The sequence below is a fragment of the Danio rerio genome, chromosome 5 (assembly GCF_049306965.1).
Source record: "Danio rerio strain Tuebingen ecotype United States chromosome 5, GRCz12tu, whole genome shotgun sequence".
Classification (NCBI taxonomy): Eukaryota; Metazoa; Chordata; class Actinopteri; order Cypriniformes; family Danionidae; genus Danio; species Danio rerio.
Window position 1 is genome coordinate 73,775,001 of NC_133180.1, and position 27,500 is coordinate 73,802,500.

At 35.3% G+C, this 27,500-nt stretch overlaps 3 protein-coding genes and 1 long non-coding RNA gene across 6 annotated transcripts in view; 1 reads left to right on the forward strand and 3 right to left on the reverse strand.

Moving 5' to 3' along the window:
• The window catches only part of b4galt4 (UDP-Gal:betaGlcNAc beta 1,4- galactosyltransferase, polypeptide 4), a 30,214-nt gene extending 23,400 nt beyond the window's left edge, over positions 1 to 6,814 (reverse strand). Inside the window, exons 1-3 of one of the 2 annotated variants that reach the window (NM_001007401.2) lie at positions 6,742 to 6,814; positions 1,544 to 1,722; positions 1 to 358 (exon numbers count right to left, since the gene is read on the reverse strand). The exon at positions 1 to 358 is cut by the window's left edge and continues 101 nt beyond it. In NM_001007401.2, the coding sequence (NP_001007402.2) occupies positions 1 to 170 (170 nt within the window). In that variant the 5' untranslated portion in view covers positions 171 to 358; positions 1,544 to 1,722; positions 6,742 to 6,814. The remainder of the gene's footprint in view (positions 359 to 1,543; positions 1,723 to 6,741) is intronic. The other variant, NM_001366733.1, reaches the window with a different exon arrangement.
• Positions 1 to 27,500, reverse strand: part of eif4e1b (eukaryotic translation initiation factor 4E family member 1B) — a 109,564-nt gene that overhangs the window by 64,643 nt on the left and 17,421 nt on the right. The window lies entirely within an intron of this gene.
• On the forward strand, positions 296 to 6,880 carry LOC141385678 (uncharacterized). The gene is made up of 3 exons (XR_012406529.1): positions 296 to 3,242; positions 3,904 to 4,100; positions 4,580 to 6,880. It is a non-coding gene; the product is annotated as an uncharacterized lncRNA (long non-coding RNA).
• casr (calcium-sensing receptor) overlaps positions 12,621 to 27,500 on the reverse strand; it is a 16,158-nt gene continuing 1,278 nt past the window's right edge. For both annotated transcript variants that reach the window (XM_073950538.1, NM_001351665.1), the window contains 6 exons: positions 23,637 to 24,224; positions 21,270 to 21,576; positions 19,029 to 19,868; positions 17,297 to 17,527; positions 17,060 to 17,183; positions 12,621 to 14,079 (listed from right to left, as the gene is read on the reverse strand). In XM_073950538.1, the coding sequence (XP_073806639.1) occupies positions 12,938 to 14,079; positions 17,060 to 17,183; positions 17,297 to 17,527; positions 19,029 to 19,868; positions 21,270 to 21,576; positions 23,637 to 23,833 (2,841 nt within the window). In that variant the 5' untranslated portion in view covers positions 23,834 to 24,224 and the 3' untranslated portion in view covers positions 12,621 to 12,937. The remainder of the gene's footprint in view (positions 14,080 to 17,059; positions 17,184 to 17,296; positions 17,528 to 19,028; positions 19,869 to 21,269; positions 21,577 to 23,636; positions 24,225 to 27,500) is intronic.

Genomic DNA, 27,500 nt, shown 5'->3' on the forward strand with positions numbered 1-27,500 from the left:
AAACCCTCCGCATGTTGACCGTCAAGAGGGCTCGATCCTTCCTGGACCGACTTAACTGGGCCATCATTAGAGAATGTTGCAATCCACGCTACAACGCAAAGACACAACAACAGCAGAAACAGACACTTCCCCTTCCTGATGATCTTGAGCATGGAGGAAAAGACGGCCATGACTGAAGATTAGCTTGAGGTGAAATCCAGAGAACAAGAGAGAGACATCGGAGCATCTGCTCCAACTTCAACAATCGCTCTTAAGAGTTCCAGAAGTCTCTTTCATCAGTTTTTTTGTTCATTTTGTCATCGGAAGTAAAAAAATCTTCAGCTGAAGCAACAGTTGTGGCGAGTCCTTAATAGAAAACCTGAAACACAAAGAACATTCGTATTAGCTCGCCTGATATGATTTGCAACTAGTGATGAATAGGCCTGTCACATTAATCAATATATCAACTTGTCACACAACACATGGACATGAGCTCAATCATTTTTAGTGATGCAATAGCTGATTAGCTGATTGTGCAACATCTTCTCTATCGGAGGTCTCAGTGTGGTTAAAAACACTGTAGTATTTACTATGAGTTACTATTAGGGATGTAACAATATTGTAAATACCGTCATACCGCAATAGTAATTTTTTTCAATATTACCGTAGGTGTATGACTCAATAAAACTATATTTCTGAGAAAAGTTTGCTTAGGCGAATGAAGCAAACGGGAGGTAGCGGGAACTACAATTCCCATCAGCCTAGCCGTGGTCATCATCTTTGCAGTCTGTTGTCACTACAGATCCAGTAATGCGGAAATGGAGTGTGTTGCTAGATGATGTGACAGCAAAGATATTAAATAAATACATGGAAGTTCATAAAGCATTTGTAAATGCAGATAAATACATTCAATGTTTTAATCCATTAATCTTCCTTATTGAAGTAAATAGTAATTTTTGACTAGTTTCTAATCATATATTATGAAAAACAGTGAAGTCATTTTAAAACTATTAAATAGTGATGATTATGTAGCGAATAAATGTTAAATTAAAATCAATTCCTGAGTAAAATAAATCAATTGTGTTGTTTTCACTTGTTCGTACACCTGAATTATCCACAACATTATTCATTTCTGCACAGATTAATCATTAAATATATAGGTTTGATGTTTTAGAGGTGTTTGTATATAAATACATATTAGCACCTTCATCCAGCAATCTTGCTTTTCATATTTATTTTACAAAGTAAATCAGTTTTGGTAAGGTAATAAGCATTATTTATTGAGTAGACAATCATTAACACAACAAAAGCTTCATCACAATAAAAAAACAAACAAATGTAAAATATGAGAATTATGCAGAGAGCAAACAGAAACAAATCAAAACTCTGAAATATTTCTATATTTGTTAGACATTATCAAACTACGCTGTCAAAGTAAACTGGAGATTACTCTGTTGACATAAACTTCACCATCTTCACGCACCTGATGTGCTCTAAAAACAGAATACGTGTCTCATGTTAAACAACCTATTAATTCATGTCAAAAATAAAAATCTTTCCTTACCGGCAGCTATTTTGCTCTGGTCACATTCCTCAGGTTTACCGCCCTAAACAATACAGTTCTTTTTCCTTCTAGCATAGCTTCTGTCACTTCTCAATGTCTCAGGTTTCATGTTGACACACTTTACTGGTTTAGGTCTGTTGTGTGCATTTCATCATCTGTTTCCTTTGCAACAGGACCTACTGTGCCACGTCGAACAATCGAAAAAGTTGATTGTTTTACAGTAATGGTCCTGTTTTAAATACGTTTACTGCTTTTTGCTTTACTGAATAGTTCAAAGAAATGACATTGATGACTGATTGTGGGGGTCAAATGATGACAGCCTCTATCAGTAGATTGAGGTAAAGTTGGTTTTATATTCGCAAATTCGTTCATTTTTGAACAGTGACATGGTAACTATATTGTTTACAATGCTACTTTGGTCTTAAATTGAAGGCAGGTATGACTTCAGAACAACTGTAACACTATTTAATTGACTGCGAACAATGTTGTACTGCTAATATTACTGTTCTATTCAGAATTTGCAATGAAATTCGGAATTTATATTATCAAGATGAATGTCCAAATGTGCGAATATAAACCAACTTTAGCTCAATTCTCAGTAGCAATATAAAGACATTCATGTATAACTTAAGTTATATTAAACTTTAAATCGCATAACATCACTTCAGTATTTCTTAAAATCAACATTTATGTCAAATACTTAATTACAACGGCTTGAAACGATGTTTAAAATATAGTTTGTGTACTAAAGCACCATAAATGATAGGAAAAATAACTTGTATCTAACACTGTTAATTTTTATTTGTTTAATATGGCCTCAATTCTGATCTCAGCTAACAATGTTTTCGTGTTAACGTTGGTTTAGCATTTCTTAAAATCAACTATTAGGTCAAATATTTCTCGAAAATAACGTTTAAAATATAGTTTATGTCTTAAAGCACCCGTGTATGAATTTAGGAAAAGTGATTTCTAGCTAACCTTTCTTAATATTAATTTGCTCAATAAATATTTAGTTCTGAACACAGCTAACAATATTTTTGTGTTAACATCGGTTCAATATTCTTAAAATAACCAATTAGGTCAAAGACTTCTTGAAATCCTGTTTAAAAATATAGTTTGTGTCCTAAAGCACCGATATATTAATCTAGCAAAAGTGACTTAACACTTCTTAATAAGAATTAGTATGATATGGATTCAATTCTGAACACAGCTAACAATTTATTTGTGTTGACAATGGTTTAGCTTTTTATAAAATCAACTAGTAGGTCAAATACTTCTTTAAATCACATTTAAAATATACATAGTGTCCTAAAGCATTTCTATGTGAATGATAGAAGAAGTGGGCGACGCGGTGGCGCAGTAGGTAATGCTGTCGCCTCACAGTAAGAAGGTCGCTGGTTTGAACCTCAGCTGGGTCAGTTGGCATTTCTGTGTGGAGATTGCATGTTCTCCCCGCGTTCGCGTGGGCTCCCCCCACAGTCCAAAGACATGCTGCACAGGTGAAGTGGGTGAGCTAAAATTGTCCGTAGTGTATGTGTGTGAATGAGAGTGTATGGGTGTTTCCCAGTGATGGGTTGCAGCTGGAAGGGCATTCGCTGCGTAAAACATATGCTGGACAAGTTGACAGTTCATTCCGCTGTGGCGACCCCAGATTAATAACAGGACTAAGCCAAAAAGAAAATGAATGAATGAATAATAGGTAACGGGACTTGTGACTTGTAACACTTCTATTGGGGTAAGGTTGGTTTTATATTAGAACATTCGTTCATTTTTGAGCAGAGACAGGTTGTGAAACGGTAACTACATAGTTTAATTTGAACTTTCTGCTTTCAGAAATTTATTCTTTCCTAATGCTAAACAAGGAAATCATTTAGCAGCCAATGACTATCAAAGTCCAACATTGTTCAGTCAATTAAATTGTGCAACAAGTCATTAAGTTGCATGCTATTTCAGACCCAATAATCAACATATCATTTTACAAGTTGTCACTGTTAAACAACGAACGAATGTGTGAATATAAAACCACCTTGACCTCAATAACACTTCTTAATATTAATTTGTTGGATATAAATTCAATTCTGAACACAGCTAGCGATGTTTTCGTGTTAACATCGGTTTATAATTTTTTAAATTACATAAGGTCAAATATGTGTGGAAATCATGTTTAAAATATAGTTTGTGTACTCTATCATAGGTAAAGAGACTTGTATCTAACACTTCTTAATATCAGTTAGTTTGATATAGATTCAGTTCTGAACACAGCTTAAGCAGTTTTAGTGTTCCACATTTCTTAAAACCAACAATTATGTCAAATACTTCATTGCAACGTCTTGAAAACCTGTTTAAAATATGAATTATAGGTGAAGTGGCTTGTATCTAACACTTCTTAATATTAATTTGCTGGATATAGATTCAGTTCTGAACAAAACTAACAATATTTTTTGTGTTAACACCGGTTCAACATTTCTTAACATCAACTATTAGGTTAAATACTTCTTGAAATCCCATAAAAAATGTAGTTTTTGTCCTAAATTCCCTATATATTAATGTAGGAAAAGTGACTTAACACTTTTATTGGGGTAAAGTTGGTTTTATATTAGAACATTCGTTCATTTTTGAGCAGAGACAGGTTGTGAAACGGTAACTACATAGTCTAATTTGAACTTTCTGCTTTCAGAAATTTATTCTTTCCTAATGCTAAACAAGGAAATCATTTAGCAGCAAATGACTATCAAAGTCCAACATTGTTCAGTCATTTAAATAGTGCATTAAGTTGCATGCTATTTCAGACCCAATAATCAACATGTCATGTCACAAGTTGTCACTGTTAAACAACGAACGAATGTGAGAATATAAACCACCTTGACCTCAATAACACTTCTTAATATTAATTTGTTGGAAATAAATTCAATTCTGAACACAGCTAGCAATGTTTTCGTGTTAACATCGGTTTATAATTTTTAAAATCACCTGTAAGGTCAAATATGTGTGGAAATCATGTTTAAAATATAGTTTGTGTCCTCTATTATAGGTAAGGTGACTTGTATCTAACACTTCTTAATATCAGTTAGTTTGATATAGATTCAGTTCTGAACACAGCTTAAGCAGTTTTTAAATTCCACATTTCTTAAAATCAACAATTATGTCAAATACTTCATTGCAACGTCTTGAAAACCTGTTTAGAATATGAATTATAGGTGAAGTGGCTTGTATCTAATACTTCTTAATATTAATTTGCTCGATATACTGTAGATTCAGCTCTGAACAAAACTAACAATATTTTGTGTTAACACCGGTTCAACATTTCTTAACATCAACTATTAGGTCAAATACTTCTTGAAATCCCATAAAAAATGTAGTTTGTGTCCTAAATTCCCTATATATTAATGTAGGAAAAGTGACTTAACACTTTTATTGGGGTAAAGTTGGTTTTATATTAGAACATTCGTTCATTTTTGAGCAGAGACAGGTTGTGAAACGGTAACTACATAGTTTAATTTAAACTTTCTGCTTTCAGAAATTTATTCTTTCCTAATGCTAAACAAGGATATCATTTAGCAGCCAATGACTATCAAAGTCCAACATTGTTCAGTCATTTAAATAGTGCATTAAGATGCATGCCATTTCAGACCCAATAATCAACATGTCATGTCACAAGTTGTCACTGTTAAACAACAAACGAATGTGTGAATATAAAACCACCTTGACCTCAATAACACTTCTTAATATTAATTTTTTTGGATTTAAATTCAATTCTGAACACAGCTAGCAATGTTTTCGTGTTAACATTGGTTTATAATTTTTTAAATCACCTGTAAGGTCAAATACTTCTGGAAATCATGTTTAAAATATAGTTTGTGTCCTCTATCATAGGTAAAGTGACTTGTATCTAACACTTCTTAATATCAGTTAGTTTGATATAGATTCAGTTCTGAACACAGCTTGAGCTGTTTTTGTGTTCCACATTTCTTAAAAATCAACAATTATGTCAAATACTTCATTGCAACGTCTTGAAAACCTGTTTAAAATATGAATTATAGGTGAAGTGGCTTGTATCTAACACTTCTTAATATTAATTTGTTGGATATACTGTAGTTTCGGTTCTTGACAAAACTAACAATATTTTTCTGTTAACATCGGTTCAAAATCAACTAGATCAAATACTTCTTTAAATCACGTTTAAAATGTAGTTTGTGTCCTAAATTCCCTATATATTAATGTAGGAAAAGTGACTTAACACTTTTATTGGGGTAAAGTTGGTTTTACATTAGAACATTCGTTCATTTTTGAGCACAGACAGGTTGTGAAACGGTAACTACATAGTTTAATTTGAACTTTCTCAGAAATGTATTCTTTCCTAATGCTAAACAGGGAAATCATTTAGCAGCCAATGACTATCAAAGTCCAACAATGTTCAGTCATTTAAATAGTGCATTAAGTCATTAAGTTGCATGCTATTTCAGACCCAATAATCAACATGTCATGTCACAAGTATTCACTGTTAAACAACAAACAAAGGTGTGAATATAAAACCACCTTGACCTCAATAACACTTCTTAATATTAATTTGTTGGATATAAATTCAATTCTGAACACAGCTAGCAATGTTTTCGTGTTAACATTGGTTTATAATTTTTAAAATCACCTATAAGGTCAAATACTTCTGGAAATCATGTTTAAAATATAGTTTGTGTCCTCTATCATAGGTAAAGTGACTTGTATCTAACACTTCTTAATATCAGATAGTTTGATATAGATTCAGTTCTGAACACAGCTTGAGCTGTTTTTGTGTTCCACATTTCTTAAAATCAACAATTAAGTCAAATACTTCTTGAAATCACGTTTCAAATACAGATTGTGTCCTAAATCACCTGTATATCCATTTAGGAAAAGTGACTTGTAGCTAACACTCCTTATATTAACTTGTCTGATATGAGTTCAATTCTGAACACAGCTTAAACAGCTTTTGTGTATTAATTAGTCATATTAAAGCTAGTCATTGGACTATCTGACAGCGTGATTTAGGAACATGGACGCACATTCGACAATAATCTAGCGATTTAAGGTTAGCTTAATAACTGAGCTATCTATCCACACGCTAAGTACACACTTCTTGAATGATTTTAAACGAGAATGAGAGAGCGCAAATACATGGTGAACAAAAAGGTAGACTCTAAATAAAGGTTTAAAAGACTTACGGCTGTAAAAGCAGCTGTACCTTCCGCTCAATCCCACCGCTGTAAGGATTACACTCGGCATTTCCGCAAATACAGACGCTGGAAGGGACGTCATTGGCTGGAGACTCTGGAGGAGGCTGGATGAGCATCGCGACACCTGCTGGCACAAGACTAACCATTCTGTCGATGATACCTTTGCTGATCACTTTTGTGACACTGTCCAACAATAATTTTAATATCATTTTAAATATTTTTGAAATACTGTGAGGGGCAGGGGTTAAGGGTTGAGGTAAACTTTAAAAAAATACAATCTAATGGGTCATTTATTAAATAATGTGAATAATAATACTAATATATTTACTGTTCTGACATTATTGTGAGGGTTGGGGTAGGGGTAGATGTTAATACAATACAATTTAATGGGTAATTTAATAAATAATATGAATAATACTCGGTATATTTACTGTTCTGACATTACTGTGATAATTTATTACATAATATAAATAATTATCGTTAACTTGCGGTCGCAGTGGTATCCCTTCTAACAGTTGGTTTGTTTAGCATCTTTAGCAAGGCTAGCAAAGAGCAGTGTTGGGTAAGTTACTTAAAGTTACATTTAAATTACAAATTAAGTTACAATTAAATTAATTACTTTGTCTTGGTTACTCGATAAGTATTTACTTTACAACATTAGCCTATGTAAGGGTAATTCTTCAACTACGGGAATTTTTATGTCCTTTGATCATATTTCCAAAAATATATATAATTTTGTTCAAGTTCCTCTTTCTTTGTCAAACTAATAATAAAACCTACTTTAAAAATATTTACTACCTTTCTATTATACCTTTTTTTTATATTATTCAACCTCCTTTTAGATGTCGAAATCAGTGTTTTCACCTTGTCACACACCCAGAGTTTTAAACTTCAATGAAAATACCATTTTAAAAGATTGTTTATCTGGTATCTATTAATGTTTCTTAATGAAGCACTAGTGAAATAAGTTAAATATTTTATAGTTATTAATGTGAGACTATTATCAAAATTATTTTGTATACGAAATATAGCTGTGGTACAGTATCAGTGTCATTTCCAGCACAACACTGTAATGTCGCTTTACAAAGTTTGTGTGAGATTATTTAGGTTGTTTCTCTGAAAATGAATAGTGACATCTGAGAACATCTTCAAGATGGAGGGAATTTACATTTTCATCAACAACACTTGAAGAAAAATCAAGGTAAATATTGCTTGATAAGGAAATACATTTATTCTACATCATTTCCGAACATGCTGTATCTTCAAAGATGCTTTTAAAAACTAAACCAAACTATATGAAGGTAAATAAGAGTGTTTTGTAGACATGAAAGGCTAGTCTCAATTCAAAGCGAATCGGTGAAGCTCTTTTTCATTTATTCACGATAAACTGTAGACATGTCATTTCCACCACTGTCATTTCCAACACCACACACATTTTAAAAAAATATTTAAAAAGTTCTCATCACACATTAAAAGTGTATTCACAATGTATGAGTTCCTGCTCTAGTTAATGTACAAATTTAGTTTATTTATTTTCTAATAAGCTCTTAACCGAATTAATATTAAATTTTAGAGTGTGACAGGTGTACAGCTCAGCATACAACTAATTTATTTCATTGACAAATGTGTAACTATTATATATATTGTGGAAAGATTGGTTAAACTAGATACTAAAATGATTTTAGACAGTGTTTGACGGCCATCATTTATATCATTGTGAAATAAGCAGTATATTGAGATGTGCTGGAATTGACATTTGTTCAGTTCACGATGGAAAAAAATGTTTCTCTTCTTATCTAAAACAAGACAAACTGTTTAAACTTATGTTTAAACTTATTACTTATAACTGTTTAAACTTATTAACTGTTTAAAAGTTAAGCTACTTTTGAACAAGTTTTTTTTACTCAACTTTGCAAGGCTAAAAGTGCCCATAGTTGAAGAATGGCCCTTATAAGCAATATCACACGAGTGGCAGTGTGATATGGCTGTTTATTGGCACTGTTGGGGGCTGGCCCGTAGGGCTGGGGGACCATAGGCGAGATAAAAAAATTTAAAATAAAATAAATAAATAAATAAATAAATAAAAACTGGGCCCACTGGTGTAAAATCAGAGAAGAACGCACAAAACAAAAACAAAAAAATACAATTTAAATATTTAGGTGTACACATTTTTATTAGCTGTAACATACTTAACCTATAATAAATATATACAAATATTTACTCATATTTAAACAAATAAGTTTGCAAGTATTGCAAAGTATTGACAAGTACTCCTAAATAATTTATTATAAAACACCTTTACTTTGAGCTTGCTTTTCTTTCTCTGCTTTTTTCTTCTTCTTTTTTTTTCAGCTCCGAAAAGATGCCACTTTGACGGCATTTCATTTTAAATTAAAGTTAGATTAAGACTGATTAAAAATAGCAACGATACTTGTGAAGTTATATTACTTAAGACCTTAACACACTTTTTTTTTTTGAGAAATATTTGGGGGGGAAAATTATGTAAAAAACACTGTATACTTTTAAAATGACATTTAAAATGTGTTTCTCAAACGAAGCCAGTTTTGATGCAGTTCAAATGTAAACTGGAGACATACACCAGTAATAAGGAACTAGAAATGAGATGTTTATTTTGCATCTGTGTTACATTGAAGACATTTCCCAGATGCCTTAAACTGAATGAAAATAATAAATGCACAGAGCTATGTTTCCATCCACCTATTTCATATGTTGGAATATAGCATAGAACAATTGCTTAATGGCAATGTCAACATGTGCATAAATCTCGTAAAATGTGCAGAAAAAACTTTACAGATGTTCACAGGTATATTTGGGTGGATGAAGAGGTCTGAAAAAACTGCACAAAAGCACGCACGTCTCTCTAAATTTGGTGCTCAGCCAAAACTGCAAATAGTGCAAATAAATGTCAATCAAAGGCGGCAACACCAAGGCTCCAAAAATACAAATGTATTAATAATAAATTTATTAATAAATAATTTACTTAATAAATTTGTATTTTTGGAGCCTTGCTGTTGCCGCCTTTGATTGACATTTATGTGGACGAAGAGGTCCAAACATTTATGAATGTAAAATATTAGAAAGAAGGGACAACTTTTCATTGAGTTTCATGCATTTATTTGCATGTTCATTGAGTTTCATATTTATCTTCTGAGACGCAAGTCATTTATTATATAAGATAAAAGGCCCGCGGTGGCTTCTTCAACTGTTGCAAACTCAATTTCTGTTGTGGATATTTGGCACCGGTTTATTAGGGAGTGACTATTTTGTTCTCTTTAACACAATGGATGGAAACGGTGCTTTATTCACAAATGTTTTGTGATATTGCAGTCTAAATTACATCTTTGGATGGAAACATAGCTCATTAAAGACATTGCATGCAAAAGACTATTGTGCTATATTGAGTCCTGGAATTGTTGTGACAGATTAGTAGTCCTTAGACTGAAGATTGGGAGAGGTTCTTGCTTCATTGTTTTTTTTTCAGTTCTGGATTTTAAGCAAAAAAAAATATTTGCAGACGGATTCAACTATTGAACTAGGGAATGCCGTGATACTGTAGTTTAAATCCACCTCCATGCTTTACTCTGGGCATGCATCTGTCTGAGTGGTACACTTCTTTGGGGCTTCTCCACACCGTAGCTCTCCCATCGAAGGTCGAAGGTGGGCTTCTTAGAGAGTAATACACATTTCACATTGTCCACAAAATAAAAATCCGAAAACTGGGAGAAGTTCTTGCTTCTTTTTTTTTTTTTTAGTTCTGTCTTTTTTAGGCCAAAAAATTATTTGCGGATGAATTCAACTATTGAACTAGGTAATGCCATGATACTGCAGCCCAAATCCACCCACATGCTTCACTCTGCGCAAGTGCGCATACATCTGTCTAAGTGGTACACTTCTTCAGAGCTTCTCCACACCATAACTCTCCTGGATGTGGGAATGACATTAAAGGTGGACTCATTACAGAACAAAACGCATTCAAACTGTCAACAAAAAATTGACTTGAAATTTGGGAGGGGTTCTTGCTTCATTTTTTTCTGTTGTGTCTTTTAAGCCCAAAAAAATTGGAGACAGATTAAACTATTGAATTAGGGAATGCCATGATATTGCAGCCCAAACCATCAGTGATCCAGCCTCATGCTTCACTCTGCGCATACATCTATCTGGCTGGTATGCTTTTGGGGGCTTCTCCACACCGTAACTCTCCCAAGATGTGCGAAGACAGTGAAGGTGGACTCATCAGAGAAAAATACACGTTTCACATTGTGCAAAAAAAAGTCCTGAAAACTGGGAGAGGTTCTTGCTTCATTTTTTTCAGTTCCAGCTTTTAAGCAAAAATAAATAAATAAATTACAGTCGGATTCAACTATTGAATTAGGGAATGCCATGATATTGCAGTCCAAATCCACCCCCATGCTTTACTCTGGGCATTCATCTGTCTGAGTGGAACGCTCTTTGGGGGCTTCTCCACACCATAACTCTCCCAGATGTGGGAAAGACAGTGAAGGTGACTCATCAGAAAACAATACCCATTTCACATTGTCCACAAAATTAGTCCTGAAAACTGAGAGTGATTCTTGCTACATTTTTTTTTCAGTACTGTCTTTGAAGCAAAAAAATATTTACAGACGAATTCAACAATTGAACTAGGGAATGCCATGATAGTGCAGCCCAAACCCAACCCCACACTTCACTCTGGGCATACATCTGTTTGGGCGGTACACTTTCTTTGGGGCTTCTCCACACCGTAACTCTCTTGCATGTGGGAATGACAGTGAAGGTGGACTCATCAGAGAACAATACACATTTCACATTGTCCACAAAACAATTGTCCTGAAATCTAGGAGAGGTTCTTGCTTAATTTTTCTGGCTTTTAAGCAAAGAAATAATTTACAGATGGACTCAACTATTAAACTAGAGAATGCCATGATAGTGCAGCCCAAATCTAGCCCTATGTTTTACTCTGAGCATGCAACAGTTTGGGCGGTACGCTGTCTTTGGGGCTTCTCCACACCATAACTGTCCTGGATGTGGAAATGACAGTGAAGGTGGACTCATCAGAGAACAATACACATTTTACATTGTCCACAAAAAATAGTCCTGAAAACTGTGAGAGGTTTTTGCTTTTATATATATATATATATATATATATATATATATATATATATATATATATATATATATATATATATATATATATATATATATATATATATATTTATATTTATATATATATATACATACACATACATACAGTTGAAGTTAGAATTATTAGCCCCCTTTTAATTTTTTTTTCTTTTTTTAATATTTCCCAAATGATTTTTAACAGAGCAAGGAAATTTTCAAAGTATGTCTGATAATATTTTTTCTTCTGGAGAAAGTCTTATTTGTTTTATTTCGGCTAAAAAAAAAGCTTTGATTGATTGATTGATTGATTGAACAAACCATTGTTATACAACAACTTGCCTAATTACTCTAACCTGCCTAGTTAACCTAATTAACCTCGTTAAGCCTTTAAATGTCACTTTAAGCTGTATAGAAGTGTATGGAAAAATATCAAGTAAAATATTATTTACTGTCATCATGGCAAAGAGAAAATAAATCAGTTTTTAGAAATAAGTTTTTAAAACTATTGTGCTTAGAAATGTGCTGAAACAATCTTCCCTCCATTAAACAGAAATTGGGAAAAAAAATAAACAGGGAACTAATAATTCAGGGGGGTTAATAATTCTGACTTCAACTGTTTATATATATATATATATATATATATATATATATATATATATATATATATATATATATATATATATTTGCAGACAAATTCAACTATGGAACCAGGGAATGCCATGATATTGCAGCCCAAACCATCACTGATCCACCCCCATGCTTCACCCTGGGCATGCATCTGTCTGGTAGGTACACTTTTTTGGGGCTTCTCTACACCGTAACTTCCCCAGATGTGGTAAAGACAGTCACTCATCAGAGAACAATACCCATTTCACATTGTCCACAAAAAATAGTCCGAAAACTTTAAGGGAAAAAAATTATTTGCAGATGGATTCAACAACACAGCCACTGCTTACAATGCCAAACCCATCCTTGATCCAATGACAACATTTACACAGCAGTGAATGTACAAACCAGTCACGCACAGAGCTGTTCTTGTCAATCATTTCATCGAGTTTCTAGCCTCCTCGAAGCTCAAGGAGAGACTGACCGTCCCACTTCCAAAGCTCACCCTCGGTTTTGAGCCGTGTCTCCGCGTAGACGGTGACTCCATTTCATTCCCGTTGGTCTTCATGCTGATGGATGAGGAGGGCGAAGATGCGGAGGAGCCGCCAACACTGCTGGATCTCTTTCTAAAGCCTGAACTGTGTCGTAAAGTCGCTTTTGCTGCAGCTTTAAAGGCGTGAGCCGCAGTGCTACAGCGCACCTCCTCGATCGTATTCCTCGACGGTTTCAGAAGAATGATATACACCTTGTTGAAAAAGATACAGGCAAGCAAACTGAAGCTGGACGCCAGGATTGCTATGACCTCAACAGCCGAGACGAATTTGCCGTAAGTGCTGAAGTACGCCGGAATAAAGGAGATCCAGACGATGAAAAAAATCAGCATGCTGAACGTTATGAATTTGGCCTCCGTGAAATTCTCCGGCAGCTTCCGAGACTTGAACGCGAAGAAAAAACAGATGGCGGCCAACAAGCACGTGTAGCCAATCAGAAACCCCAGAGCCATCATGGAGCCCTCGTTGCAGGTGATGAAGATGATTTCATCGATGTCGTAGTTCTTGTAACTTCCAGGCGGAGCGTTGTACAACCAAACCACGCAGATCATCACCTGCACAAACGTGAACAAGAAGACTAGCAAGAACTGCAGGTTTAATCCCCACCACTTACGGTGGAGACTCGTAGGGATTTTAGCTTCGAACACCAGCAGGACACGATTGGTTTTGACTAGAATGCATGAGATGCATAACACAAAGCTGATGCCGAATGCTGGTTGGCGTACCCGGCACGTCCAATCCTGTGGTTCGCCTATGAATATGAGAGAGCTGGAGAAACAGCATATAAGCGAGAAAAGCAAAAGAAACGACAGCTCTCGGTTTGATGCCTTCACGATTGGAGTATCACGGAATTGCACAAAAACACCCAACACAAAAGCTGTTAGGAGAACCCCGAGGACTGCAAATAAGGCCAGCGCAATCCCGAACGGTTCGGTCCAGGACAGAAACTCGATTTGCTTCAGAAAGCAAGAAGTGTGATTGCCGTTGGACCAGGAGTTGTTTGGGCATTTAACGCAAAAACTGGCATCTGTGGAGAAAAGTAAAATAAAATAAAAAACAATCAGAAAACTGATGTCAAAACACAACAACGCATTAAAAACCATCCCTTTTATAGGCCATTTTAAGTGATGTAAACAAAAACAAAGGTCCCAACGAAGTTTCTGTTCTACATTTTTAATTTCTATAGCTTCCAAGAATCTCAATCACATCACAAACATTTTGGGGGTTTTCTCGAAACAACTTTTTTTTCTCTCTAAATTTTATGAGTTTTTTCTCAAAACAATAACTTTTGCTCAAAAGGTAAGGTCTTTTCTCAAAACATAACAAATATTTTATATATATAATATATAAAATTTATATAATATATAATAAAAAATACATTTTCTCAAAATGTAATGTTTTTTCTCAAAATATAAAAAATGTTTCTCAAAATGTAATTTTTTTTTCTCAAAACATAATTATTTTTTATATTATAAAATAAAATAAAAAACTATCAGAAAACTGATGTCAAAACACAACAACGCATTAAAAACCATCCCTTTTATAGGCCATTTTGAGTGATGTAAACAAAAACAAAGGTCCCAACGTAGTTTCTGTTCTACATTTTTAATTTCTATAGCTTCCAAGAATCCAAATAGAGCCACATGTTGATTAAAAAATGTTATGATAGCTGTTTTAACATAAAGTTATAATTGAATTGCCTCTTGTTACAGTTATGAAATAGTTTGATAACAAGCAGGAAATGTTCATAGGGCAATGACATGACCACATTGATGTGTACCAGAGATAGCCAAACTACTAAAGTTGGCCCATGGTAACCTTTGATTTAACCCACCATCACATCTGGAAACAGAGAGATAATGATGGGGATGGTTTAGAGACTGCAATATCTCGTTTATTTGTTTGTTTGCTCTGTTAAAAAGCTAAAAAAAAAAGGCTGACTGAAATTAAATGTTTCAAATAAATGAATCAGATTTTTTTTTATTTTTAAGTGTACATACTGTTACCCGACGAATAGAGGACAAATCAGAGACATCAGTGAGCAAATGAAGGCAATGGCAGATTCTGCTTGACTAGTGTATTCAGCATAGAACCCCACAGTGTAATAAATTGTTTGTTTTTATAGTAAATGATTTATTTCAAAGAGTTATAATTTTAAAAATTACATTATTTAATATGATTTAAAGTAATGTTTTCCATTTATTTTTAAATATTCGGAAATAAATTAGGATATTATAATGACAATTTTAACTTTTGGTCTACGGCTCTCAATGATATTTGCTTTGAGCACCCCTTGTATATTCACAGATCTAAGAAAATGGTGTTATATTGTTTATGATGAGTGATGAGTTTTTTTGAAGTATAATAACTTATACTTTAAATTTTTACTTTGTTTTTGGTGAAATAACCACTTTATTCTCTACATTTTGGGGGTTTTCTCAAAACAACTTTCTTTCTCTAAATTTTATGAGTTTTTTTGTCAAAACAATAACTTTTGCTCAAAATGTAAGGTCTTTTCTCAAAACATAACAAATATTATATATATATATATATATAATATAAAATATATATAATATATAATAAAAAATAAGTTTTCTCAAAATATAATGTTTTTTTCTCAAAATATATTTATTTTACCTTAAAATGTAATGGTTTTCTCAAAACAATAAATTTTTCTCAAAATGTAGTTTTTTTCTTAATTTTTTTTTCTCAAAATGTAATGCTTTTTCTCAAAACATAATTATTTTTTCTCAAAATGTAATGCTTTTTTCTCAAAACATATTTATTTTACCTTAAAATGTAATATTTCTTCAAAAAAAATTTTTTTCTCAAAATGTAATGCTTTTTCTCAAAACATAAAAAATGTTACCTTAAAATGTAATGTTTTGTCCTCAAAACAATATTTTTTTTCTTGAAATGTAATGTTTTATCTCAAAACATAATAAATATTTCTCAAAATGTAATTTTTTTTTCAAAAAAATGAATGTAATGCCGCAGTCACACTAGATTTTAAGCATGCAAAATTCTGTCGTACAGTGCTGCGAAAAGGGGCGGGATTAAACAAGATGATTAAACATTTTTAAAAAGTGAGCGATTGGTCCATGTTAAATTTTTGTTTCGCTTTTCCAATCGTCTCACGCAGTTTTCTGATGCAATATCGCAGGTCAGAGTTCACCAAGCTTGAACTTTGTAACTCAGCAAACTGCTAAACTTGTCACACAAGCTTGCATTTCCGCTCTGACGCATTCACTGTACATATGAATGGAAGTCTATGGGGCAAACAGTGCAGTTTGACCGCAGTTTATTACTGTATAAACCCCCCTACATTCCTGTAGACTTCGTTTCCATCATTGCTCTAACCCATAAAACCTTGATTAGCTGGTTAGACGTGTTTGATTACAGATAAACCCTGTGATATTATCTGCATGTCATTGATTAGTTGTCAGATTCATCCCACATAAATTAAAAAGTGCTGAAATCCTATCAGTCCCAAAACTGTCTATAGCGTGTCCCAAATTACTGTACTATCGTACTATACACATACTGTATATGCTTTTGCACTAGCTAATGTGCTCAACTAGCTAATGCATATGGTTTGTTTTGTCATTCAACAATGGAGTTTTTTTTATATATAAAACAAGTTACTTATCTATAAAAATGAGCTGCTGCTTGTGTTCTTTAATTTACACAATGTCAGTGGACTACTCACCAAACTTTCCACACTAATTAGCAAACTTATGGGATTGTAGTTTTGCCCTATTTTGTAACTCTGGTCCCAAGTTGCTACTTCATAAACTTGCCAAGCAACTTGCCCTCAAAACTACTACCAGGACTAGTGATGAGAAGGTGCTTCTAGATATTTTGTTTTTGCATATGCATTTCCCTTTTAGATGTAAACATTTCTTGATGGTGAGTATTTAAATGATTCACACAACATAACTGACTAACATTTGTGGTTGTCAGTTTACTGTTTGGAATTATTTCTGGCCCACAATACATTCGCTGACCTTTATGATCACTGTACTCCCCATCCGAGCATTCTGTACACTCAAAGCAACATGTGGGTTCGCCATCAATAATTCCTTTCCTTGTTCCAGGTTCACATTCCACACTACAGTTGGAAAATGGTACCTGGTAGAGAAAAGAGAAACAACACATTACCTCATTTAATCCAACATGCTCCATTAGTTAAGTAAATAACTTTTGCTCTAATCTAAGTGCTAATAAATTTAAGGATTACTTACCTCAGTTAGACGTCCGTTCCACAGGATTTTGCTCTTGTCAATGGAAAGCTTGGCCACGTTCTTGTTATGTATACTGTAATAGCCAACCTCCTTGAATACGACAGACCCATCCTCGGGTGATCGATGCCAGTTTATGATGGTATAATTGGCTGAAAGCTCACTGCCGTTGTCAAAGCGCACTCTCTCCCCCATGCTATCTATGAAGTTGAGGTGTCTTAGTTGTTTCAGAACCTTTAAATATCAAAAATAATACAGATTAGATTTCGCAAAAATGGAAATTCTGTTATTAAATGCTCATCCTCATGCTGTTTCAGTCTCCTGAGACCTTTGTTCATCTTCAGAACACAAATTGAGAAATTTTAGATGAAATCCTGGAGCTCTCTCATCCTGCATAGACAGCAAGAATCCCAAGACATTTCAAGTCCAGAAAAGGAACCACTAAGAATAAAGACATTCAATGTGTCTTCAGTGGTTCAAGTGTACTCCTACGAAGCTCCAAGAACACATTTGTGCACCAAAAAATATTTAAACAACTTTGTTTGCCTTTGTCTTTCATTTCAGATTAGGGTCTGTTATTATTGCGAATAATTTAACTTTTGTATGTTTGTATGATTCTGAATCTAATGGCAATACATTGTATTGTCTATAGTAAAAGCACACCCTGACCTTTTGCAGACAAGAAGACAAAAGCAAACAAATTTGTTTTCGCAAAACCTTGCCTCACAAAGTGAAGTTTCATAAACTAATTTCAAGAGGAGCACGTGATATGATTGTGCACCGCTGGCCACTCATCCGTAATCAGTAATAATCCTTCTTTTTGGAAGAATTCCCCCTTCCACCCCATCTCCTCCTTTTTCTCCCCTTCTAAAGGGGGATCGATCGAGACCTACCTGATCTCGGTTCACCTGATATGCTTCTAGACCGGGCGGGAGCCCTGGGCTCAAATATCTCCGAGCTCAGGGTTCTCTCCCTGGACAGCATGCCAAACCTACTATAAATGCCAAGCATATCTAAGTGGGAACTCTTGAAATATTTCTTGGCGTTTCGTATGTGTTACATAAGAGTCTGGGACAACAGAGATGAAGATCCGCATTCAGTTTAACAATCTAGAGTAGTCAGGCAGGCATTGGTCTAACGGGTACAAACTGGAGCATGAGGGTGATTCAAAGAATGTGGTCAAAATAACAGGCAAATGGTCAGGAAAGGCAGCATAACAGCATAATAATAAAACAAACAAAGGTAAAAAAAACACAGGCAAGATGCTTCGTTATGATAACAGTGAACAAGACTCGGCAACGTGTGTGTGAGTGAGGTGTATTTATAGTCCTGGTAATGACTCTTTACAAGCTTCAGCTGTGTGTTTGCAATCAAGGAGAGAACTGGAACTGGTGTGTGCGAGTGGTGCATGGTGGTATTTGTAGTTCATATTAGTGGCAGATTAGTGGTTCTCCAGTGACTGGACTGCTAGATTGCTGGTGATGGTGACAGTAACCAATTGGACCACTGAAGTCACATGGACTGTTTTGACAATGTTTTTGGTTCCTTTTCTGGACGTTGAACATCTCTGGTCTATGAAGGACGAGAGAGCTCTTGGATTTCACTTAAGATGAACAAAGGTTTGGATTGGAACAAAATGGAATTTATAACATTTTATTGTGTAATTTAAGATTAATTCAAGAGTAATTAATAACATTTAATATGTTTATATGATAATTTCTTATAAACAGCTCACCTGCCAAGCTTCAACTTTCCTAATATCTGCACAAGAGCCATTAGAAAACAATCCTTTCCCTGGAGTGCAGGTAAGTATGTCCTGAAGTGCCTGTGCTATGGCATAAACAGCCACATACACGTTATAGGAAATCCTGAGGTGCGTGTAGTCCAAATATGGCGTCTCAACACTGGCAATGTCCTCTTCCCCAGTACACAGCGGCCTGAAACTCGTACTGCCATTCTCACTATCAGCATTCCTTGGGCTGTCTTCAAGATAACAGTTGAACGTCTCCTCCCAAAATTCTCGCACAAATTCATTATGGCTTGACTTCTTTGGATGGACCTGCTGTAAGAAGTCTTTAAAGCCGGGTATATGTCCAGCCCTCAGAGCAAAGCCAATGGTTCCTCCCATGACGTCAAGATACTCTGGTTTGGCGACTAGACTGGAACTGGCCCATGCTTCGCTCGCCAACCAGACGCGGTCTGTGATGTTTCGTCTCACCATCTCTTTAACTAACGGCTCGATATCTGGTCCGCTAGCAAACACAACAATTACCTTGGCGGATGAGTTCTGGATGCGATCTGCCAGGCGACGAATCTCAGCTTCGTCAACGTACTGTGAAATTAAAACATTGAGGTCAATGCAGATGTCCCGGTGAAACATTTCATTCTCAAACTTTTCAATGCCTGGCCGGCCGTATTCGTCGTCAGAGGCGATAGCAATCACCCAGTTCCACTGGAAGTGCTCGATGATGGCAGCCATGGCAATCGCCTGGTACTCGTCTGTAGGGATTGTCCTCATGAAGGATTTGTACTGGTTTTTGTTGCTCAAAAGGCGGCTGGATGAAGCATAGCTAATCTGAGAGACAGTAGAAAAGAGAAATAGTTGGAAAAAAATTACCCATAAAGGATGCTCATATTTCCGTCTATCTACGCAGCTCTTTTTCAAAAGGTCACAAAGTTGGACTTCAGAAGTACATCATTTATTCAGAACCATTCGTTTATTTTTATAACTGATTTTAAAAGGCACAATATGTAAGATTTCTTCATGAAGATATTCAAATACTACTAGAACGATATTGTATATTTAACTGACTTTTGTACTTGTTTTGTACAAATGTTGTAAAGAATTTTAAATGCAGAGAAATAAGCAGTTTTGAATTGTCACTAAAGCAGGGAAACAGCCGCTTTAATATGTTGTGTGTTTATAAGACTCCACAGAGCAGCATTCCCAACATAAGATGTTAATATTAGGACAGTCACGCACCGCTATATGACTGTTTTGAGGATTGCATATGAAGGTAAGACGGCACTTGTAATGAAAAGGAAGGGAATCGCGACGTTTCTATGTTTATTTCAAAGTGTTTTCATGCCTAAACAAAGCGAAAGCACAGAAGTGACTCACATATAAGAGCAAGGGGCGGCCCCTGGTGGTTCGGTGGTATGGGTTGAGTATAGGGAGGCTCGGCTCTTTAATGTTTATTTACCACCCTTCAGTGAAAGACTGAAAATACGAGAGAAATACCTTTACGGGATGATAGGGCGGATAGGACTATAAAATATGGGAGAATCCCGGGAAAAACGGGAGGGTTGACAGATATGCAGTAGACCTACTGCAAGCGAAATATCAAAATGCCACTGATTTCCAAACATAAAGTTTGAATTTCGGGATAATCCTGCATAGCATTTTGATAAGGAGGTGAACTTTCCTTCCTCGTCATGCAATGGATTGGATTAGCCACATCACTGCTTGAACTGACTCTGAATTGTTTTGCTATTTTTAATTAATTAATTTATTTTTGCAATTAATATGCATTACTGGTTGCAGCTGGAGGGGAATCCGCTGTGTAAAACATATGCTGGATAAATTGGCGGTTCATTCCGCTGTGGCGACCCCTGAAGAATAAAGGGACTAAGCTGAAGGAAAATGAATGAAAGAATGAATGACTGTGCAGGGTTTCTGTGAATGAATGATATTTTTTTATACGAATATAAAAAATCAATATGAAAATTTCATAATTTAGTGTTCAAAGACCTTTACTCTGCTTCATACTATCATAATAATAGGTTTTCCATGAACAAGATTTCTCCAGGAGTCCCATAGGATGTAATGAAGACCACAACTCCCATGATTCCACACCCAGTCATGCCATCCTCAAACTACACCAAAATTAATCTATTCATACTGCAATTACTATCCATATTTCTTATTTTAATTAAAATAATTACTTCAATAAAACACTTAGAGATGCATAACAACCTGAGGGATGTAGAAAAGACCCAGCAGGTCCGCCACGGCAGTAGACACTGCAGATCCAGAAGCCCCGACCACTGCAATGGTTGATGGGATGTTCCCTGTGCAGTTACAGAACTCGTCCAGATTCAGTGAATCAATCTTATTCTGCGCGACAAAACTCAGTGACGCCTCCAACGCTTTCGAGACAGTGTTGCACGTGTCAAATATACGGTAGCCAAGCGTAATGTTTGGAAGAAGAGTGGAGCTGTTATTGATCTCCTCTATAGCGAAGATCATAGACTGCAGCCAGCGGAATCCACGGAAGTTATATCTGAAAAAGAAAAAGCATATAATATGGGGTATATTTAAGGTTGTGAAGGGCTGTGAAGTCCAAAATATCTTCTTTCGTGTTCAGATTTGGTAAAAAGGAGGGTGAGTAGATATTTTTGGGTGGACTATCCCTTTGAATAACATTTATAAACACTATTCAGTCAGGGTTTTTAGCAAACTACTGTTGTGATCTTCTCTACTCTGGCTCACGGCACCAAACTGTTGTGAAATTTTAAGACGAGCCCAAAAAACCAGAGAGAACTTTCGGTATCTTCAAAGCTGAATTATTTTAATAAGAAGAACTCAGCATGGCTGTAGCGTCATCGAAAGTAACTCATAATTGGTCCAACAGACACTCAGTTTAAATACATTTGATACATGTTGGTGGGGACAGTCATGGTGGGGACAGTCAAACAAAGCATGCAAATGAAGTGTTGTTGTCGGCAGGGTAACATGCCTTTCCAGGCCCGATCTCATCAGCATATAAGTACCCATTTATGATATATGTTAGCATTAAAACAGTGTGCAAATGATGTTCTGTGCCGTTTTCAAAAGTAATCCACTAGGATTTTGCATAAGGGATTGGATCAAATCTTGAAAATGGGTTTTTCCAAAAAAAAAAAATAATAATAACGGATTACATAATTGGATTAGATCACGTAATCCAATCTTGGTTTTGATCTGGATAAAACCTTTAGTTTGGGTTTTTCAGACCTTTTTTGTAGGATCTGGATCACTTTGATCCAAAAAACCTGGATTAAACTGATCCCATCAGAAGGGTGGATTTAGCGTGGGTTTCATGCCCAAAATGTAATGAAAACTTTAAAAATTTATTAAATAATACTATTTTAGGATCATACAGTATCTTAAGAGATATACTATTTATTCATAAGGTTTTAATTTTATTTGTTCATCTGTCAGGCTATAGTGAGTATAGGCTTTAACGTATTCAGCCTTTCAGTATAGGCCTACAGCAAAGTAGAAAAAGTTTGGCCTCATAAAATAATCCCCCAAACAGCTGTAAAAAAACTGACCAAAAACAATAAATTTTATTCTTTCACTAATTGATATATATATTCTTCACTATGGAAAATATTTTTATTTTGAGAATATTTACTAGTGATGCATGCAATGATTACAGAATAATAAAAAAATGCAAAGAATGGCAATCGCTGATTTTGGAAATCTCTTTCAACAATTGCAAAAAGAGACTGAAAGGGCAGAAGCACAGCTTCGTCTGGCAGAGAAACAACTGACTCTGACCAAACTGCAGCAAACCAAGGCCAATGACTTGAGATCCGCCTCCTAAAGGCTATGCTCAGACAAGCTGGTCTCTCCACATCAGATGAGGAAGTCTGAACTTATTGTGGAGTCTTTGACATTTAAGTCTTTTTTTTATTTACATCTATATTTAAAACTTATTATAAATATCCTCAATGTACAGTGTTGTAGGTCTCAAATGAGCGGACTGCTTAAAGAGGATGGGGTGTTGTTTTTCTTGTTTTTATTATTATTTATTATTATTATTATTATATTATTTTATTTTTCATTTTAAATAAAAATAAAGTTATATTGACCCCATGCTGGCTATTCTACTCTTTACATATCTATAGATCTACATTGTGATGTCCTATTCTGTTTGAGCACTAGTTATCCAGATTTCCTATCCAGATCAGATTGATCCAATCCGATGTTGCTTTGAAAATCTGGCTCAAAAAGTAAGCTGGATTACGTGATCACGGATCGCAAAAACAGGATTACTAAATCCGGATCAATTTTATCCGGATTAAACCTTTTGAAAAACCGGGCCCTGGAGACAGAAACCGCCCGATCAGTTGACCAACTGGGGAAAACAATAGGCACAGCCGTGCTGTGAAACTGACAATTTGCAATACTCTGGAGATCGTCAGGGCTTGAAACCGAGACATTTTAAGGTCTGTCACACCCTGAAAACAACTTTTCAGTTATATATAGATAATATAAATTTATATTCCCACAGTACTGAGGGTTATGGCGTCAGACGCATGTGTTTTGAGAAGCTGACCATGTTTTGTTTTGTACCTGACACACTCTGTTGACTCTGGCCGTGCTGCAAGATCCTGGTCTTTGGAGGCCACCCCAAAATGCATTGGGAAAAGTCCTCCAAGCAGGATATCGCCCGTCTTCTGGGCCCTCTGGTTTGGGCCATAGGTCGAAATTACACAGCTGGAACCCAGTAGAACCAGGTAATGCAGGTAAAACTTCAGATGAAACCTCATTGCTTCAGTTGGAACCTAATGTGGTCTTCATGAAGCAGGACTGTTGTTGGCAGGGAGGAAAGGTTTGGGATTTCCTCTAGTTTCAACAGCCAAAAAAATATTTAAAAATCCCAATGATTAATTGATGGATTTAAAAAGACATGCAGTGTCGTATGGACCAACGCACTCTGTGAAGGAGCTGTGGAGTCTGCGCACATTTCTGATCATGTACGGGTCTATCTGAGGTGAGGTTGATCTCTTTGTTCCTTCCTCCAGTACATTCCTCTCCTGTTCATTATGGGATGGATCAAGAAAAGCCTGGCCCATGAAAGTGATTTACAGAAGATAGTGTTTGATTTATTTATTTTTTTTGTGATTCACCACACAGCGATTAGATGAATGCTGAATTTTCCTGAAGAAATACACACAAAAGATTCATGAACAGAATGGTGAAAGCAAGAAATGCTTATAAAATATGGTACTTAAAAGAACACTACAATTAAAAAAAAAAATAGGCCCATTTTACAACTTCCCTTGAGTTAAAGGAATAGCGGTATTTGGCTAACAGAGTGGGTTGGGCGCCAGGGCCCGGTTTTTCAAAAGTAATCCACTAGGATTTTGGATAAGGGATTGGATCAAATCTTGAAAATGGGTTTTTCAAAAAAAAACGGATTACATAATCGGATTAGATCACGTAATCCAATCTTGGTTTTGATCCGGATCAAACCTTTAGTTTGGGTTTTTCAGACCTTTTTTGTAGGATCTGGATCACTTTGATCCAAAAAACCTGGATTAAACTGATCCCATCAGAAGGGTGGATTTAGCGTGGATTTCATGCCCAAAATGTAATGAAAACTTAAAAAAAAAATTAAATAAATCTATATTTGGATTATGCAGTATCTTACGAGATATACTATTTATTCATAAGGTTTTAATTTTATTTGTTGATCTGTCAGGCTATAATGATTATAGGCTTTAATGTATTTAGCCTTTCAGCAAAGTAGAAAGAGTTTGTATATATATATATATATATATATATATATATATATATATATATATATAAATTCATCACAATGGAAAATATTTTTGTGTTTAGAATATTTATTAGTGATGCATGCAATGATTACAGAATAACAAATTTTTGAAATCACTTTCAACAATTGCAAAAAGAGACTGGACAGAAGTTCAGCTTCATCTGGCAGAGGAACAACTGACTCTGACCAAACTGCAGCAAACCAAGACCACACTTGAGATCTGCCTCCTAAAGGCTACGCTCAGACAAGCTGCTCCCTCCACATCAGATGAGGAAGTCTGACATTATTGTGGAGGTTTCAACATTGTCTTTTTTTTTATTCAATACATCTATATTTGAAAATTATTATAAATATCCTCAATGTACAGTGTTGTAGATCTCAGATGAGCGGACTGCTGGAAGAGGATGGGGTGGGGTTTTTCTTGCTTTTATTATTTATTATTATAATTATTTTATTGTTTCTAAAATTTTCTTAGTTTTCATTTCATATAAAAATAAAGTTATATTTACCCCACACTGGCTATTTTACTTGTTGCTCTTTACATAGGCCTATCTATCCATCTACATTGTGATTGAGCACTGGTAATCCAGATTTAGTGATCCTGAAAAGTTCCTATCTGGATTAAATTGATCCAATCCAATGTTGCTTTGAAAAACTGGCTCAAAAAGTAAGCTGGATTACGTGATCACGGATCGCAAAAACAGGATTACTAAATCCAAATGAATTTTATACGGATTAAACCTTTTGAAAAACCGGGCCCAGAGGCCTGTTTCAGTAAGGGAGTTCAACCAACTCGGAGTTTAAACTTGAACTTTGAGTTGATTTACCGAGAGATTAAAAACTCTGAGTTTTCGGTTTCAGAATAGCTCATCTGAGTTAGGTCAATCAACTATGAGTAGACTAACTCAGAGTTAAGCACGCACATCGCAACTACAAAAAGGCATTATCAATGGAGCGCAGATATTACGAGTGAGCATGGCAACATCTTAAAAAAGAGATCAGTTATAGCAAATATGACCATATACTGTATATAAAAAAGCAACACCACTGCAACAGTGAAACAGAGACAATTAGCGTGGGAAAACAGCTGCTCAAGTTCATGCATCATTTTACATCTATAGTATTTAAATATTTAAGTATAAATAATGTTATGTATGACGTTTATGAAGTTTTTACAAACGTTCCCACTTTTATACACTTTTTTTAATGTGTGTGTTTTTATTACAATTAAAAATTAAGTTATATTGACCCCACACTGGCTATTCTACTCTTGCATATCTATAGTTGTGATTTCCTATTCTGTTTGAGCACTGGTTATCCAGACTTGGTGATCCTAAAAAGTTCCAATCCAGATCAGATTGATCCAATCTGACGTTACTTTGAAAAACTGGCTCAAAAAGTAAGCTGGATTACGTGATCACGGATCGCAAAAAAAGGATTACTAAATCCAGATCAAATTATTCGGATATAATTCCCTTTTTAAAAAAACGGGGCCCTGACAAATAAACAGACCAAACCCCCCCCCTCCATTTAATGTAAATGGAGTTTACATAAAAACCTATACTGTATTGTTGATTTGTGAATAAATTAGGTTAACTTATTAATTTTTACTAATTTAAGGGGATTGAACAAACAGCAAACTTGCTCATAACTGAAATGATCTCCATGTTTTCTCATAGGTTAAGATTGAAACTTGGAGTTCCACCTGGCTGACCTTCCCACTGCTGGATCTGTGACACACTACGTCCAGTTCACAGCCACTTCCCAGGTGTAATGTTTTAAGATCCTGCTAATTAACTCTGGAAATATGCTCCAGCAGGACTCGACTATTCCACAAAACACAGCTCAAGTCCCTGGAAAAAAAAGGGTTGTTTGTGTGAGAATGAGGGATCGTGAGCTGCACATTTTGAGGGAGGGTTGATGAATAAAAGGTTGAGGACAAATGTGGACTGAAAAAACTGCCAATTAAAGCTTTTTTTATTATTGAGAGGTAAACGTTATCTGAAAGCTGAATTAACTATTTCATTGATGTATAGTTTGTGAATATAAGCCAATATTTATCTCAGACACAACTGCTTGAACTGTTTTCTTGTTCAAACTACTTATTCAAAATGAGCTGAAACAACACAATTCTGGAGATATTGGGGAGGAAACTTAATTGTTTTTTGTTCATTCATCTTCCTTCGGCTTAGTCCATTTATTCATCAGGGGTCACCACAGTGGAATGAACCGCCGAGTATTACAGTGGATGCCCTTCGACCCGCAACCCAGAACTGGGAAACACCCATACACACTCATTCACACATACACTATGGCCAAAATAGTTTATTCAATTCACCTGTAGAGCATGTGTTTGAACTGTGGGGGAAACCAGAGCACCTAGAGGAAACCCATGCTAACACAGGGAGAACATGCAAACTCCACACAGAAATACCAACTGACCCAGCTGGGACTCGAACCAGTGACCTTCTTGCTGTGAGGTGACAGTGCTAACCACTGTTTTTTGTTCAATTTACTTAAATTAGTAACGTTATCTTAATGGATTTGTGTTGGGAAGGCATGAATGAGTTAAACCCTGCAATTATACAGTGTAAGCATTCAAAAAAATCTAAGTAATGAGAAAATCACAGTCTAAATGAGGTGCTTAGGAATGC